We start from the raw sequence: 17,205 nt of genomic DNA, 5'->3' as shown, positions 1-17,205 counted from the left end.
ATATATATATATATATATATATATATATATATATATATATATATATATATATATATATATATATATATATATATCGATAAATATATATATATATATATATATATATATATATTTAAATTATATAATATATATATATGTATATATATATATATATATATATATATATATATATATATATATATATATATATATATATATATATATATATATATATATATATATATCAGAGTTGCCAGATTTTTCCAAATGAGAAAAGGCCTACGTCTGATCAACTGCAGCTTTAAAAGGCCATCCTAACATAAAAAGGCCGAAAATATATCATTTAAGGCTAACCAACTTCAAAAAGGCTAAATTCAGGTATCTACCACGAAAAAAGGCCAAGTTTTGAGTTTTATGGCCCGAAAAAGGCCAACCTGGCAACCCTGATATATATATAGATAGATATATATATATATATATATATATATATATATATATATATATAGATAGATATATATACATATAAATTTCTACCTCATACATGGGATCGAACGCTAGCCCTTTCTAATGAAAGGCCAGGTCGAAACCAACCATGCCACGAGAGGCCATTAAAAGAAATCGGAACCTGACGCTACCTAGCTGTCCGAGGATTTACCTGGCGAGACAACAGTCTCTTACCAGCGAGTTTTACCCGATTTCCCGGCCCACCACGTGACACAATTGGTAATAATTCATTCAAATTACCCCTAATGAGTCAATATGGATAAATATCAACACAACATCGTATTCAAATAGAAATAAATTTCTACCTCATACTTGGGATCGAACTCTAGCCCTTTCTAATGAAAGGCCAGGTCGAAACCAACCATGCCACGAGAGGCCATTAAAAGAAATCGGAACCTGACGCTACCTAGCAGTCAGAGGATTTACCTGGCGAGACAACAGTCTCTTACCAGCGAGTTTTACCCAATTTCCCGGCCCACCACGTGACACTATTGGTAGTAATTCATTCAAATTACCCCTAATGAGTCAATATGGATAAATATCAACACAACATCGTGTTCAAATAGAAATAAATTTCTACCTCATACTTGGGATCGAACGCTAGCCCTTTCTAATGAAAGGCCAGGTCGAAACCAACCATGCCACAAGAGGCCATTGAAAGAAATCGGAACCTGATGCTACCTAACTGTCCGAGGATTTACCTGACGAGACAACAGTCTCTTACCAGCGAGTTTTACCCGATTTCCCGGCCCACCACGTGACACAATTGGTAGTAATTCATTCAAATGAGACAATATGGATAAATATCAACACAACATCGTGTTTAAATAGAAATAAATTACCCCTAATGAGTCAATATGGATAAATATCAATACAACATCGTGTTCAAATAGAAATAAATTTCTACCTCATACTTGGGATCGAACGCTAGCCCTTTCTAATGAAAGGCCAGGTCGAAACCAACATACCACGGGAGGCCATTGAAAGAAATCGGAACCTGACGCTACCAAGCTGTCCGAGGATTTACCTGGCGAAACAACAGTCTCTTACCAGCGAGTTTTACCCGATTTCCCGTCCCACCACGTGACACAATTGGTAGTAATTCATTCAAATTACCCCTAATGAGTCAATATGGATAAATATCAACACAACATCGTGTTCAAATAGAAATAAATTTCTACCTCATACTTGGGATCGAACACAACATCGTGTTCAAATAGAAATAAATTTCTACCTCATACTTGGGATCGAACGCTAGCCCTTTCTAATGAAAGGCCAGGTCGAAACCAACCATGCCACGAGAGGCCATTAAAAGAAATCGGAACCTGACGCTACCAAGCTGTCCGAAGATTTACCTGGCAAGACAACAGTCTCTTACCAGCGAGTTTTACGCGATTTCCCGGCCCACCACGTGACACAATTGGTAGTAATTCATTCAAATTACCCCTAATGAGTCAATATGGATAAATATCAACACAACATCGTGTTCAAATAGAAATAAATTTCTACCTCATACTTGGGATCGAACGCTAGCCCTTTCTAATGAAAGGCCAGGTCGAAACCAACCATGCCACGAGAGGCCATTAAAAGAAATCGGAACCTGACGCTACCTAGCTGTCCGAGGATTTACCTGGCCGGGAAATCGGGTAAAACTCGCTGGTAAAAGACTGTTTTACTCGCTGGTAAGAGACTGTTGTCTCTCGCCAGCTAAATCCTCGGACAGCTAGGTAGCGTCAGGTTCCGATTTCTTTTAATGGCCTCTCGTAGCATGGTTGGTTTCGACCTGGCCTTTCATTAGAAAGGGCTAGCGTAATTCATTCAAATTACCCCTAATGAGTCAAAATGGATAAATATCAACACAACATCGTGTTCAAATAGAAATAAATTTCTACCTCATACTTGGGATCGAACGCTAGCCCTTTCTAATGAAAGGCCAGGTCGAAACCAACCATGCCACGAGAGGCCATTGAAAGAAATCGGAACCCGACGCTACCTAGCTGTCCGAGGATTTATCTGGCGAGACAACAGTCTCTTATCAGCGAGTTTTACCCGATTTCCCGGCCCACCACGTGACACAATTGGTAGTAATTCATTCAAATGAGTCAATATGGATAAATATCAACACAACATCGTGTTCAAATAGAAATAAATTACACCTAATGAGTCAATATGGATAAATATCAACACAACATCGTGTTCAAATAGAAATAAATTTCTACCTCATACTTGGGATCGAACGCTAGCCCTTTCTAATGAAAGGCCAGGTCGAAACCAACAATGCCACGAGAGGCCATTGAAAGAAATCGGAACCTGACGCTACCAAGCTGTCCGACGATTTACCTGGCGAGACAACAGTCTCTTACCAGCGAGTTTTACCCGATTTCCCGTCCTACCACGTGACACAATTGGTAGTAATTCATTCAAATTACCCCTAATGAGTCAATATGGATAAATATCAACACAACATCGTGTTCAAATTGAAATAAATTTCTACCTCATACTTGGGATCGAACACAACATCCTGTTCAAATAGAAATAAATTTCTACCTCATACTTGGGATCGAACGCTAGCCCTTTCTAATGAAAGGCCAGGTCGAAACCAACCATGCCACGAGAGGCCATTAAAAGAAATCGGAACCTGACGCTACCAAGCTGTCCGAAGATTTACCTGGCAAGACAACAGTCTCTTACCAGCGAATTTTACCCGATTTCCCGGCCCACCACGTGACACAATTGGTAGTAATTCATTCAAATTACCCCTAATGAGTCAATATGGATAAATATCAACACAACATCGTGTTCAAATAGAAATAAATTTCTACCTCATACTTGGGATCGAACGCTAGCCTTTCTAATGAAAGGCCAGGTCGAACCCAACCATGCCACGAGAGGCCATTAAAAGAAATCGGAACCTGACGCTACCTAGCTGTCCGAGGATTTACCTGGCCGGGAAATCGGGTAAAACTCGCTGGTAAAAGACTGTTTTACTCGCTGGTAAGAGACTGTTGTCTCTCGCCAGCTAAATCCTCGGACAGCTAGGTAGCGTCAGGTTCCGATTTCTTTTAATGGCCTCTCGTAGCATGGTTGGTTTTGACCTGGCCTTTCATTAGAAAGGGCTAGCGTAATTCATTCAAATTACCCCTAATGAGTCAATATGGATAAATATCAACACAACATCGTGTTCAAATAGAAATAAATTTCTACATCATACTTGGGATCGAACGCTAGCCCTTTCTAATGAAAGGCCAGGTCGAAACCAACCATGCCACGAGAGGCCATTGAAAGAAATCGGAACCCGACGCTACCTAGATGTCCGAGGATTTACCTGGCGAGACAACAGTCTCTTACCAGCGAGTTTTACCCGATTTCCCGGCCCACCACGTGACACAATTGGTAGTAATTCATTCAAATGAGTCAATATGGATAAATATCAACACAACATCGTGTTCAAATAGAAATAAATTTCTACCTCATACTTGGGATCGAACGCTAGCCCTTTCTAATGAAAGGCCAGGTCGAAACCAACAATGCCACGAGAGGCCATTGAAAGAAATCGGAACCTGACGCTACCAAGCTGTCCGAGGATTTACCTGGCGAGACAACAGTCATTTACCAGCGAGTTTTACCCGATTTCCCGTCCCACCACGTGACACAATTGGTAGTAATTCATTCAAATTACCCCTAATGAGTCAATATGGATAAATATCAACACAACATCGTGTTCAAATTGAAATAAATTTCTACCTCATACTTGGGATCGAACACAACATCGTGTTCAAATAGAAATAAATTTCTACCTCATACTTGGGATCGAACGCTAGCCCTTTCTAATGAAAGGCCAGGTCGAAACCAACCATGCCACGAGAGGCCATTAAAAGAAATCGGAACCTGACGCTACCAAGCTGTCCGAAGATTTACCTGGCAAGACAACAGTCTCTTACCAGCGAATTTTACCCGATTTCCCGGCCCACCACGTGACACAATTGGTAGTAATTCATTCAAATTACCCCTAATGAGTCAATATGGATAAATATCAACACAACATCGTGTTCAAATTGAAATAAATTTCTACCTCATACTTGGGATCGAACACAACATCGTGTTCAAATAGAAATAAATTTCTACCTCATACTTGGGATCGAACGCTAGCCCTTTCTAATGAAAGGCCAGGTCGAAACCAACCATGCCACGAGAGGCCATTAAAAGAAATCGGAACCTGACGCTACCAAGCTGTCCGAAGATTTACCTGGCAAGACAACAGTCTCTTACCAGCGAATTTTACCCGATTTCCCGGCCCACCACGTGACACAATTGGTAGTAATTCATTCAAATTACCCCTAATGAGTCAATATGGATAAATATCAACACAACATCGTGTTCAAATAGAAATAAATTTCTACCTCATACTTGGGATCGAACGCTAGCCTTTCTAATGAAAGGCCAGGTCGAAACCAACCATGCCACGAGAGGCCATTAAAAGAAATCGGAACCTGACGCTACCTAGCTGCCCGAGGATTTACCTGGCCGGGAAATCGGGTAAAACTCGCTGGTAAGAAACTGTTTTACTCGAGAGGCCATTAAAAGAAATCGAAACCTGACGCTACCTAGCTGTCCGAGGATTTACCTGGTGAGAGACAACAGTCTCTTACCAGCGAGTAAAACAGTCTCTTACCAGCGAGTTTTACCCGATTTCCTGGCCAGGCAAATCCTCGGACAGCTAGGTAGCGTCAGGTTTCGATTTCTTTTAATGGCCTCTCGTGGCATGGTTGGTTTCGACCTGGCCTTTCATTAGAAAGGGCTAGCGTTCGATCCCAAGTATGAGGTAGAAATTTATTTCTATTTGAACACGATGTTGTGTTGATATTTATCCATATTGACTCATTGGGGGTAATTTGAATGAATTACTACCAATTGTGTCACGTGGTGGGCCGGGAAATCGGGTAAAACTCGCTGGTAAGAGACTGTTGTCTCGCCAGGTAAATCCTCGGACAGCTAGGTAGCGTCAGGTTCCGATTTCTTTTAATGGCCTCTCGTGGCATGGTTGGTTTCGACCTGGCCTTTCATTAGAAAGGGCTAGCGTTCGATCCCAAGTATGATGTAGAAATTTATTTCTATTTCAACACGATGTTGTGTTGATATTTATCCATATTGACTCATTAGGGGTAATTTGAATGAATTACTACCAATTGTGTCACGTGGTGGGCCGGGAAATCGGGTAAAACTCGCTGGTAAGAGGCTGTTGTCTCGCCAGGTAAATCCTCGGACAGCTAGGTAGCGTCAGGTTTCGATTTCTTTTAATGGCCTCTCGTGGCATGGTTGGTTTCGACCTGGCCTTTCATTAGAAAGGGCTAGCGTTTGATCCCAAGTATGAGGTAGAAATTTATTTCTATTTGAACACGATGTTGTGTTGATATTTATCCATATTGACTCATTAGGGGTAATTTGAATGAATTACTACCAATTGTGTCACGTGGGGGGCCGGGAAATTGGGTAAAACTCGCTGGTAAGAGACTGTTGTCTCGCCAGGTAAATCCTCGGACAGCTAGGTAGCGTCAGGTTCCGATTTCTTTTAATGGCCTCTCGTGGCATGGTTGGTTTCGACCTGGCCTTTCATTAGAAAGGGCTAGCGTTCGATCCCATGTATGAGGTAGAAATTTATTTCTATTTGAACACGATGTTGTGTTGATATTTATCCATATTGAATCATTAGGGGTAATTTGAACGAATTACTACCAATTGTGTCACGTGGTGGGCCGGGAAATCGGGTAAAACTCGCTGGTAAGAGACTATTGTCTTGCCAGGTAAATCCTCGGACAGCTAGGTAGCGTCAGGTTCCGATTTCTTTTAATGGCCTCTCGTGGCATGGTTGGTTTCGACCTGGCCTTTCATTAGAAAGTGCTAGCGTTCGATCCCAAGTATGAGGTAGAAATTTTTTTCTATTTGAACACGATGTTGTGTTGATATTTATCCATATTGACTCATTAGGGGTAATTTGAATGAATTACTACCAATTGTGTCACGTGGTTGGCCGGGAAATCGGGTAAAACTCGCTGGTAAGAGACTGTTGTCTCGCCAGGTAAATCCTCGGACAGCTAGGTAGCATCAGGTTCCAATTTCTTTTAATGGCCTCTCGTGGCATGGTTGGTTTCGACCTGGCCTTTCATTAGAAAGGGCTAGCGTTTGATCCCAAGTATGAGGTAGAAATTTATTTCTATTTGAACACGATGTTGTGTTGATATTTATCCATATTGACTCATTAGGGGTAATTTGAATGAATTACTACCAATTGTGTCACGTGGTGGGCCGGGAAATCGGGTAAAACTCGCTGGTAAGAGACTGTTGTCTCGCCAGGTAAATCCTCGGACAGCTAGGTAGCGTCAGGTTCCGATTTCTTTTAATGGCCTCTCGTGGCATGGTTGGTTTCGACCTGGCCTTCCATTAGAATGGGCTAGCGTTCGATCCCAAGTATGAGGTAGAAATCTATTTCTATTTGAACACGATGTTGTGTTGATATTTATCCATATATATATATATATATATATATATATATATATATATATATATATATATATATATATATATATATATATATATATGTGTGTGTGTATGTGGATATATATATATATATATATATATATATATATATATATATATATATATATATATATATATATATATATATATATATATATATATATATATATATATATATACATATTTTTTTGGGGGGGGAGGTCGAGCCATGTCATCCTAAGGGATGTTCCTCATTGGCTGCTTCTACCTACGATATTTCTGCGAGTGATATACCATAGAAATTTACCTTAGAGGTATCAATGGAGTTTTGACCTCTAGAGCGAATATCCCGAGATATATCGTATATAAATTACGTGTTAATAGAGTTTACCTTGACTCAAAGGAAAGGTGAGGTTATGATAAGTGGGCAAGAGAGCTGTTACAACTCTCAATCTTAATGTGCTAGAACTAATGTTTCCTGTTGCTCCATTCCCCTTTTGCAGTGTCATCTTTCTCGGTTTATTTGGAGAGTTTCTGCTAGTTTTCTTAGTTTTTTGAGTGATTCTAAATCATGGATGCTCCAGCTTCTTCCTCATCGACTAATTTGAGTACCCTTTTTTTTTTGTGTGTTGGAGAATTTCGTATCTCCACCATATATTTTTATTGTATTGCATGCTTTTATTGTTCCGAGGCAAGCATGCATTCGGCACCATTACATCATGTTCCAAATCTCTCAGATCTGATTAGTTTTTTAGTCTTTTTACTTTAAAAATATGTTTTATTTTATTACTCTAAAGTGTTGTATAAAGTGTGGTATATTTATGGTATCCCCCCATCCTTCATAGGTATTTCTTGTGTGTTTTTTTATCAGCAGTGACTTAGGCTAGCCTACCCTAGCCGGCGGCATGACTAGTAAAGGTTCACTATTCACCATACCCTTCTTTCACCAAACCTTACTGGTTGGGTGAGGCTGTTTATTCTCACATGCTGTCGATTCGTCACGGTGGGGAGCTGCGATCTTGAAGTTCCTTCTAGGAGTAGGATAGTGATTTCAGTGGCCGTAGGGTGACTGTTCTTACTTTCCACTTAGCCTATATGTTTAGCGAGGCGGCACAGGCCTTGAGATCCTGTTCCCTGTGTCTACTTATGTTTACCCCTTGGAATGCCTTACCCCCTGTTCTGACGCTGACTAGTAAGACCTACTTATGTTTCCTTAACCATTATTAGGCTTCTCTCTTAGTCTTTGGTAGGCTATGCCTGGTTGTGAGGACTTGTCCTCTGTGCCCTATCACAGCAGCCCCTTTGGAACACTATTGCTGTTGGGCCTTCCTGTCATGCCGCCTCACTATTTCCTGAGTCTCCAATCACCAACCCCTTCTCCCCCTTTCCTTGTGCCTGTTAGTGTGCCTACTAGTAGGCTATATTTCTTGGCCTAGGTAGGTGAAATTTTCTCCTCCCCTGGTTAAAATCTCTCTGCTACTTCACAGACTACACTTGGGTGTTTTTCTGCCCCTTACCTTCCTAGTTAGGCCATAACCTGACTGTACTGATACTATGTTCCTCTTGTCTAGACATCAGTCTCTTACCAGCTAGTTTTCCCTGACTTCCAGGCCCACCAAGTGACACAATTGATAGCTTATAGCTTTCAATTCGAATTACCCCTAATGAGTCAATATGCATGAAAACCAACGCAATATCGTGCTCAAATAGAAACAAATTTTTATCTAATACTGGTATCAAACCTTAGCCCTTTCAAATGAAAGGCCAGGTCGCTCCCAACCATTCCACAAGAGGCTTAAAAGAAGTTGGAACCTAACTACTACCTGCGATCCAGGATTTACCTAGCAAGATATCAGTCTCTTACCAGCGAGTTTTCCCCGATATCCCGGCCCACGTGACAAAATTGAAAACTTCTAATTTGATTTACCCATAATGAGTCAATATGCATAAAAAACAACACTATATCGTTCTCAAATAGAAATAAATTTCTATCCTATACTGGGATCGAACTCTAGCCCCTTGAAATGAGACGCCAGGTCGCCTCCAACCATGCCACCATAGGCTCAAAAGAAGTCTGAATCTAACTACAAAATGCAATTCAGGATTTACCTGGCGGGATATGTCTCTTACCCCAGTTATTTTTCCATACTTACCGGCCTGCTAGGTGACACAATGATAGCTGTTAATTCGAATACCCCTAATGAGTCAATATAGATGAAAATTAAAAAAATATCGTGCTCAAATAGAAATAAATTTCTATCTCACTATGGGATAAAATCCCAGCCACTTCAAATGAAAGGCCTGGTCACTTTCAACCTTGCCACTAAAGGCTCAAAAGAAGTCGGAGCCTAACTGCTAATTGCACTTCAGGATTTACCTGGCAAGACATTAGTCTCTTACCAGTGAGTTTTCCCTAACTTTCCGGCCCAGCAGGTGACACAATTGACAGCTTTTAATTCGAATTACCCATAATGAGTCAATATGCATGAAAATCAACACAATATTGTGCTCAAATAGAAATAAATTTCTATCTCATACTGGGATCGAATAAAAGGCCACGTCGCTTCCATCCATGCCACCAGAGGCTCAAAAGAAGTCTGAACCTAACTACTAACTGCAATTCAGGATTTACCTGGCGAGACATCAATTTCTTACCATCGAGATGTCCCTGACTTCCCGGCCCACCAGGTGACACTATTGATAGTTTTTAACCCTGGAACGGTACGGTGGGTCGTCCGCGACCCCGAGCGTCAAAAAAAAAAGAGGTTTTTCTCACGTGACTCACCCCCGTGACTGAATTTGTGGGTGATCGACCTGCAGTAGGTGTCTCGCCTACACGCTCTAGTAGTGTCCAGATGTGCATTGCTGTAGCTGTACTCCTTCCCCGATTTCTGAGACGCGTCGGGGTCGAGCGCGACCGAGTTTACCCTTCTAAGGTAATTTGCATAATTATCAAAGTTATTACGTATTATGAAATTGTCGTAGAATGGTGCAACTTGTATAGGTTATCAGTTGTGGAAAGTCTTGGTGGATTGTTTGGCTACCATGTGCATGATTTTAGTTTTTAGTTAAAATGTCGTTCATCACCACGAGGACCATTTTACCGCGAGTGCCCCTTTTTCATTTTTTTTCATTTTTTTGCCAAGTCATTTTTCCGTAAGATATTGCCAAATAGTGTCGTAAAACTTTTGCTTTTTTAGTGTTGGAAAGTGTGTCTAGATGATCTGGCTACCCATGCGTGACTTTGTTTTTGTCAGATACGACGTAGTTATTGGTATATTGGGTATTTAACTGCGGTTGCCAATTTTTGTTTTTTTTTTTTAATATTTGTAAAAATTTACTACGTAGTAAGGAATTGCCGTATATTATTGATTTTTTTTTTCATGTTTATGTGTTAGAAAGTGTGCCTTGATGGTTGGGCTAACACGTGCATGTCTTTTTTTTTATCTGAGATGCCGTATATTAGAATGTTGGGCATTTTTCCGCGAGTGCCCCAATTTATTTGTTTTGCATTTTTTTGCTTAGTCATGTTACCGTAAGGAATTGGCAAGTAGTGTCGAAAAAAACTTATAGTTTTATAGTGTTGGAAAGTGTTTCTAGATGATCTGGCTACCCATGCCTATTTTTTTTTAGCCAGATATAGCGTATATATAGGTATGTGTTCGATTTTCCTGTGATGCCATTTTTTCGTTTTTTCCCATTTCTTTCAAAATTACTACGTACTAAGGAACTATCACAGAGTAATGATTCATTTATATGTTTATTTGTTGGAAAATGTGCCTTGATGGTTTGCCTAGCACGTGGCTGAAATTTTTTTTTTCTGAAATGCCGTATATTAGAATGGCCATTTTTCCGCGAGTGCCCCCTTTTTTTTTTTTTGGCATTTTTTTGCTTAGTCATGTTACCGTAAGGAATTGGCAAGTAGTGTCGCAAAACTTATAATTTTATAGTGTTGGAAAGTGTTTCTAGATGATCTGGCTACCCATGCCTATCTTTTTTTTTTAGCCAGATATGGCGTATATATAGGTATGTGTTCGATTTTCCTGTTATTGCCATTTTTTCGTTTTTTCCCATTTCTTTCAAAATTGCTACGTACTAAGGAACTATCACAGAGTAATGATTCATTTATATGTTTATTTGTCGGAAAATGTGCCTTGATGGTTTGCCTAGCACGTGACTGAATTTTTTTTTTCTGAAATGCCGTATATTAGAATGTTAGCCATTTTTCCGCGAGTGCCCCTTTTTATTTGTTTTGCATTTTTTTGCTTAGTCATGTTACCGTAAGGAATTGGCAAGTAGTGTCGCAAAACTTATATTTTTATAGTGTTGGAAAGTGTTTTTAGATGATCTGGCTACCCATGCCTATCTTTTTTTTAGCCAGATATGGCGTATATATAGGTATGTGCTTGATTTTCCGGTTATTGCCATTTTTTCGTTTTTTCCCATTTCTTTCAAAATTACTACGTACTAAGGAACTATCACAGAGTAATGATTCCTCTAGATGTTTATTTGTCGGAAAATTTTGTTTACTTCTTTTTTGATTGAATATCATCAAATATTTTTAGATAAAATATTATATTGTTTTACATTTTTATTTTTTTCGATTTTATTTCCCTTCAAAAAAAATTTTTTTGGTCAGAATTTTAATTTTATAGTCGTAAAATAATCGACAATTATCCAGCAACCCACCATACAATTTTTATGCATATCCAAGAATAATTAGATTAGTAAATAACACCTTGAAATTGACATACCCTTCCTACATTTCAAGTGGCAGATTAGGGAGTCTGAGTCAGTGTGGTTGGCGGCCATTTTGTGGACATATCCGAAGCGTAAGTTGCCCTATCTATATATATTCTTGTTCCCTATAGAATTTGTGATATTTTAGTATATTTTTACCTGCATAAATATCATATTTTATATTAAATATATGTATTTATTTACGAAATTTCTAAGTACTCAAAAAATTACCTTTAGATATGGCCCCTGATATAAATGTAATTTACAAAATAATGAAGATTTTTTTTACATATTTCTATTTTAGGATAACATATGTTTATTCCCTAAAAAAATTAGCCACTTCCTATTTCATTTGGGTACCCCAAAAAATTCATGAAATTTGGACAAATTGTTTTGGCCAAAAAAAGTTACCCTTTTTTCTCATTTCAGATCTTCACCTCCATGGGTCTGACTTCATCCAAAATACATCAAGATGTGTCCTAAACATTCAAGAATCAATTCCTAAAAGGATTTGTGTATATATGTATAAACTTTTTTTTTATGAATTTTTATGTAAGGTCTTTTTTTCTACTTAATTTTTTAAAATATTTATAATAAATATTTTTTCTGCAGATGAGTAGTATTTATCTTTACAGTTGTTTTAAGCATTCATTGAATTTTTTTTTTTTTTGGCAAAAGAAAAAAGGAGGTTACTGCAAAAACTGATTTTTCAAGAATTTTTTTTGCCGTCGGGGTCGCGCGCGTCGGAGTATACCCTTAAAGGGGTGTCCAATGAGCGTACCTATCCAGGGTTAATACTAAATACCCCTAATGAGTTACATGGATGAAAATCAACACAATATCGTGCTCAAGTAGAAATAAATTTCTATCTCATGCTGAGATCAAACACTAGCCCCTTCAAATGAAAAGGCCAGGTTGTTTCCAACCATGTCATCAGAGGCTCAAAAGAAGTCAGAACCTTACTCTTAACCGCAATTCAGGATTTACCTGACGAGACAGAGAAAAAAAGAAACATTAATTCAGGTACCTACTGGTGGTCTTCCTAAATCGTTGATGTATGAGAACAGACGTTCTCACTATAACTGACGTATAAAAAATGTATGTATGATTGTATGTGTTTTTCAGAATGTGTGGAATGCCTTGAGTAAAGTCCCTTTATTTCTCATGGGAAGAATTGTTTTGGTTCATGAGCTTGTTCCTTGAATGGATTAACCTTGTATACTGAGGAACTACTATACTGTATACCACACTGTCATTTGTTTATTTGACCAAATGGAGCATTATGCAAATCTTTTGTTCAATTCGCATTGTTGTGGGATGGCCTATGTCTTCTAATAACAGCCTATTAAGGGTGCATTTGGTATAAAAAAAAAATATTTAAAAACAAAAAACATACCACGTTCATCCAAAACTAAATCCAACATACAAAAAACAAAACAAAAGAAATGTAAGAGCAATATGGGAGAGAGATGAAGGTAAACTATCACAAGAACCAGAGCACAGTTTTTAATCTAATCAGCAGTATGAGTCATAATACCTTACTATATGGTATCAGGATGCAAGGGATATAGGGATTGTAATTTTTTTTTTTTCTTTAAGGTCAATGCTGGCCTTTTGTGGGTATCAACGATGTGACTAATAGGTGAGCTTTGGTGAAATATATATCACAGAGTAATCTATTCTTAAATCAACATAAGAATTTACTATACTGTATTTACAATAATTTATCTTTACAAAGGACCATTCAGAATAGCAGTGAAACCACAATATCTAGTTATGAAATACCTAACTTTTGATTTTTAAATAAAATCCGTATAACAGATGAGCAAAGGCAAAGGAAATGAAGTAAATAGAATAAATTCTTATCTAATCAAGTAAAAATCACTTCATTTATCAAATGCTAATATAAAAATCAGACCAAAAGTCAAGGAAATCAGCAACTAGAAGCTTTGATTATAATAATCTAGAATAAATTACATTAAATAATGAAATGGATTTGTTGTAATATTACTTACCTAAACTTGTAAGAGGAGGGTGACTGGTGTTCAATAATGTTATATTCTCGTTTTGTACTGGAATTTTATCCGAGTCTTTGTTAGAAAAGCTCAAGTCATCATAAAGTTTCATGTCTTGGGAATTATTTTTCTTTATCTTCCTCTTACAACAGATATCTGTCATTGATGATTCACCTAACATGTCAATACCCGGTCTCTTGGTATAACTTTTATTTCTATTTTTCCTGTGTTCTTGAAATTCCTTCCTACTCGAAGGCTTACATCTAGCAATTTTCTTGATCTTCTTACATTCTACCTTTTTTTCACTCTTAATATTCCTATTTGATTTATTTGAGCATTCTTTTTTCAGAGAAGCAGTGACGATCAACTTTTTTGATGAGTTTGCCTTTGTTAACTTACTAAATTTCTCTACATCACTACATTTTGCAGTCTTGATAAGTTTGTTCACTACTCCTGAAATATTTTCAGTTTCACTATTTTCATTTAATAACTGGGTTCCAGATATATAACCTGACAATGGATTATCTTCTAGCCGTCTTTTTCGTGCCTCTTCTATTTCCTGCATTACTTCATGCAAAACTATTTTTCCTTCACGAGTTTTCTCCGATTCAACAATTCCTTGTTTTCTTTTTCCCCTTCCCCTGTTACCACTGTTCTCTTGGCTATCTTTTACTTCTACCACTTCCAATTTACTTTCAATTGCAGACATTCTTTTTGTATTTTCAAAAGTACTTTTACGTGAACTATTCTTTTTGCTTACAAAATTGTGTTCTTGATTATCCTTAACACCCTCTAAAATTTTTGAGTTCTTACAAGGTTGTTTTCTTTTGTAAGTTCTTTTACATCCTCTGATAACTTTCCGAGGACCAATACCAGCACTCTCACTGCTCTCCAATGACCCTTCCTCAACTATCTTTATCTCCTTTTTCTTATCCTCCTTTACATCCTGATTTAGTATAATACCTAGGTCATCAAATTCATCCATCTCTTCATTAAAAAACAAGACGTCATAGGCATAAAAACCTTTGGTGTCTTTCCATTGCAATCTTTTACTCCTGCGAAAAGATGCATCCCCTTCGTTTTCAACCAATGTCTGATTACAAAAACACTTATAATCCGGATCTTCTGAGTTATGTTTCTTACTGGAAACTTTTTTCTTCAACTGTTTTGTTGCCTGTTCTCTATCAATAGGACTTGGAGTGTACTCTGGGTGAGATGGTTGCACTTTATCTGTAATATTATTTCCTTGAAAGGATTTCTTAACTGTTGGGACATATTCTCCTGAATTTAATTCAGAATCTTCCCTTATAAATGGCTCCTTAGGTTTTATTTTTTCAATGATAGACCCTTCATCCTTTCCAAATAAATGTTGCAATTTCTTACTCTTTTTTTTTCTTCTACCGCGTAACTTTGCCTTTTTCAGAACGTGAGACAGTGTAGTATCACGAAGACACTGTAAAGGAACTGAAACAACAATTGGTTGACCCACATCATTGTTATCTGATTGGGGATAGCTGCTGTTTGGTGTAAATATTTTACTATAATTTTTCTGGCAGCTATCTTCATCTGAAGTACTTGTCTCTTTTATACTCACTGGATTGCTAGTTGTCATTGACAATTGAGTAATATCAGTTAAGGAATAATTCACCATTTCACAAAGCTCACTTTTCCTATTTTCAATCACAGGATTCAAAATTGATTTACTACTGTTCTTTTCCAAGGACAAAACACAATGTTTCTTTATCAGTGATTCATCACGCTTAAATGTATTTCTTTCACTATGCTGCAAAGAATTTCTAATCATAGGTTCTTCATTATGTGATACTGAAGTTCTATTAACAGTTTTTTTTTCTATTTCTCCATCATACACAAGTAAAACTTGTTTACCTTTTAGAGTGTAATTTGGTGGTACTCCACATTTAACATTAGATTTATGATTGGAAACCAATTCAGTTTCTGCTGGGTTATTAAAAACCTCTCTTCCTTCAGATTTGACAATATTCACAGTTTCATAATCAATGCATTTCTCCTCATCTTTGCTATCATAAGGCCTCTCCCCATCTAAATTGAAAAGATGATCACATAACAGCAACTGACTATTATCACATACACCTTGCAGTTCATCAGATAAAAGAGGAATTCCAGTATCCTCAACCAATTCACTTTTCATTTCCTCCATAATGAAGAGTTTCTCTTGAATTTCAGAGTTTTCAGCCCTTTCATTTCCCATTTCCTCCTTGATAAAAAGCTTCTCTTCTTCAGAGTTCCCGTTATCATAAATGCAATTTTCTGTTTGTGATGGATATCGATTAACTATGTCTTTAAATAAATGATTTACATCCTGATCAAGTCTTCTCGTCACAAGTTCTGCATTGTTATCAATTGATTCCTCAGAAGTGGAACATATGGGTTTTCTTGATCTTATTCTATCATGGTCTAAATCAGAATTAGACTCTTGAATTTTAGGGAACAGTTGTTTAAGTCTTTCTGCATTGTAATCAGTTGATTCCTCAGAAGTGTCAAATATTAATTTTCTTGATCTTATTCTATCATGGTCTAAGTCAGAAATGGACTCTTGAATTTTAGGGAACAACTGTTTAAACCTTGAGTGGGATTTACCAATCCTGAAAAGGGAAAACACTGTCAATAAAATAAAAAGGACAAATTCATAGATAATTTGTATTTTTCCTTAATAAAAACCTGGAGTTATCTATATATGGCTATATCTTTCGGCAAAGCTGGAAGGTAGTCAATTAGACTTCTAGGTGCGAGGTAGCAACCCTACCCAGAGCCTGGGTAAGGGGTGGTTGATTGATTGATTGATTGATTTAAGGTTTTCTGACATCCTGACATCTAAGGTCATTGACGCTGATATCATTTATTGTAAATAAAAAAAATGAAAGAATTCAATTAAAACCAGGAAAGCAAAGATGTCATTTGAATAGCTAAGTATCTTTCAGAAAACCTGCCTCTGAAATAAAGCTAAAAATACCACTAACAGGGTATGACACATCATGTCCAAGAATCTTGACAAGGATGAACCTTCCATCCTCACCTCGAGCCTCAAACAGATATCTATTTCATTCACTACTATATGTGGGGCATTCGGTCAACAAGTGCATCACTGCCAATTATACCAAACAGTCGTTGCAATATGGTTGATATTGGCCAGCCAGCAAAACTCACGTGTCATCTGAGTGTGACCAATGTGGAGTCGACAAAGAGTAGTCTGCCACTTTTGGGGCCTCCCGTTATACCTCCAAGTGGGCATAACATTACTTATTTCTCTCATCTTATTTTCAAGAAAACCATCCCAATCCTTTACTAATTATTTTAAATAAAATTCGTACTCGCTTTCACCTTCACTTTTTGCAGGCCTTTTTAAAAGGAACCTATCTAGGGATGTTTGCTTTTGTCTCCCCTTCAAAATATTACGAAAATGATGTACACAGGT

At 37.6% G+C, this 17,205-nt stretch overlaps 1 protein-coding gene across 3 annotated transcripts in view; it reads right to left on the bottom strand.

Moving 5' to 3' along the window:
* Nucleotides 1–17,205, bottom strand: part of LOC137645739 (uncharacterized) — a 542,683-nt gene that overhangs the window by 146,527 nt on the left and 378,951 nt on the right. For all 3 annotated transcript variants that reach the window (XR_011045344.1, XM_068378638.1, XM_068378637.1), the window contains exon 6: nt 13,752–16,375. Coding sequence is in view for 2 of the 3 variants with exons in the window: in XM_068378638.1 (XP_068234739.1) it covers nt 13,752–16,375 (2,624 nt within the window). In the remaining variant the exon portion in view is untranslated. The remainder of the gene's footprint in view (nt 1–13,751; nt 16,376–17,205) is intronic.

The sequence above is a fragment of the Palaemon carinicauda genome, chromosome 8, assembly GCF_036898095.1.
Source record: "Palaemon carinicauda isolate YSFRI2023 chromosome 8, ASM3689809v2, whole genome shotgun sequence".
Lineage (NCBI taxonomy): Eukaryota > Metazoa > Arthropoda > Malacostraca > Decapoda > Palaemonidae > Palaemon > Palaemon carinicauda.
The sequence above is the reverse complement of the archived record's forward strand: the minus strand, read 5'-3'. Positions and strand labels throughout refer to the sequence as shown.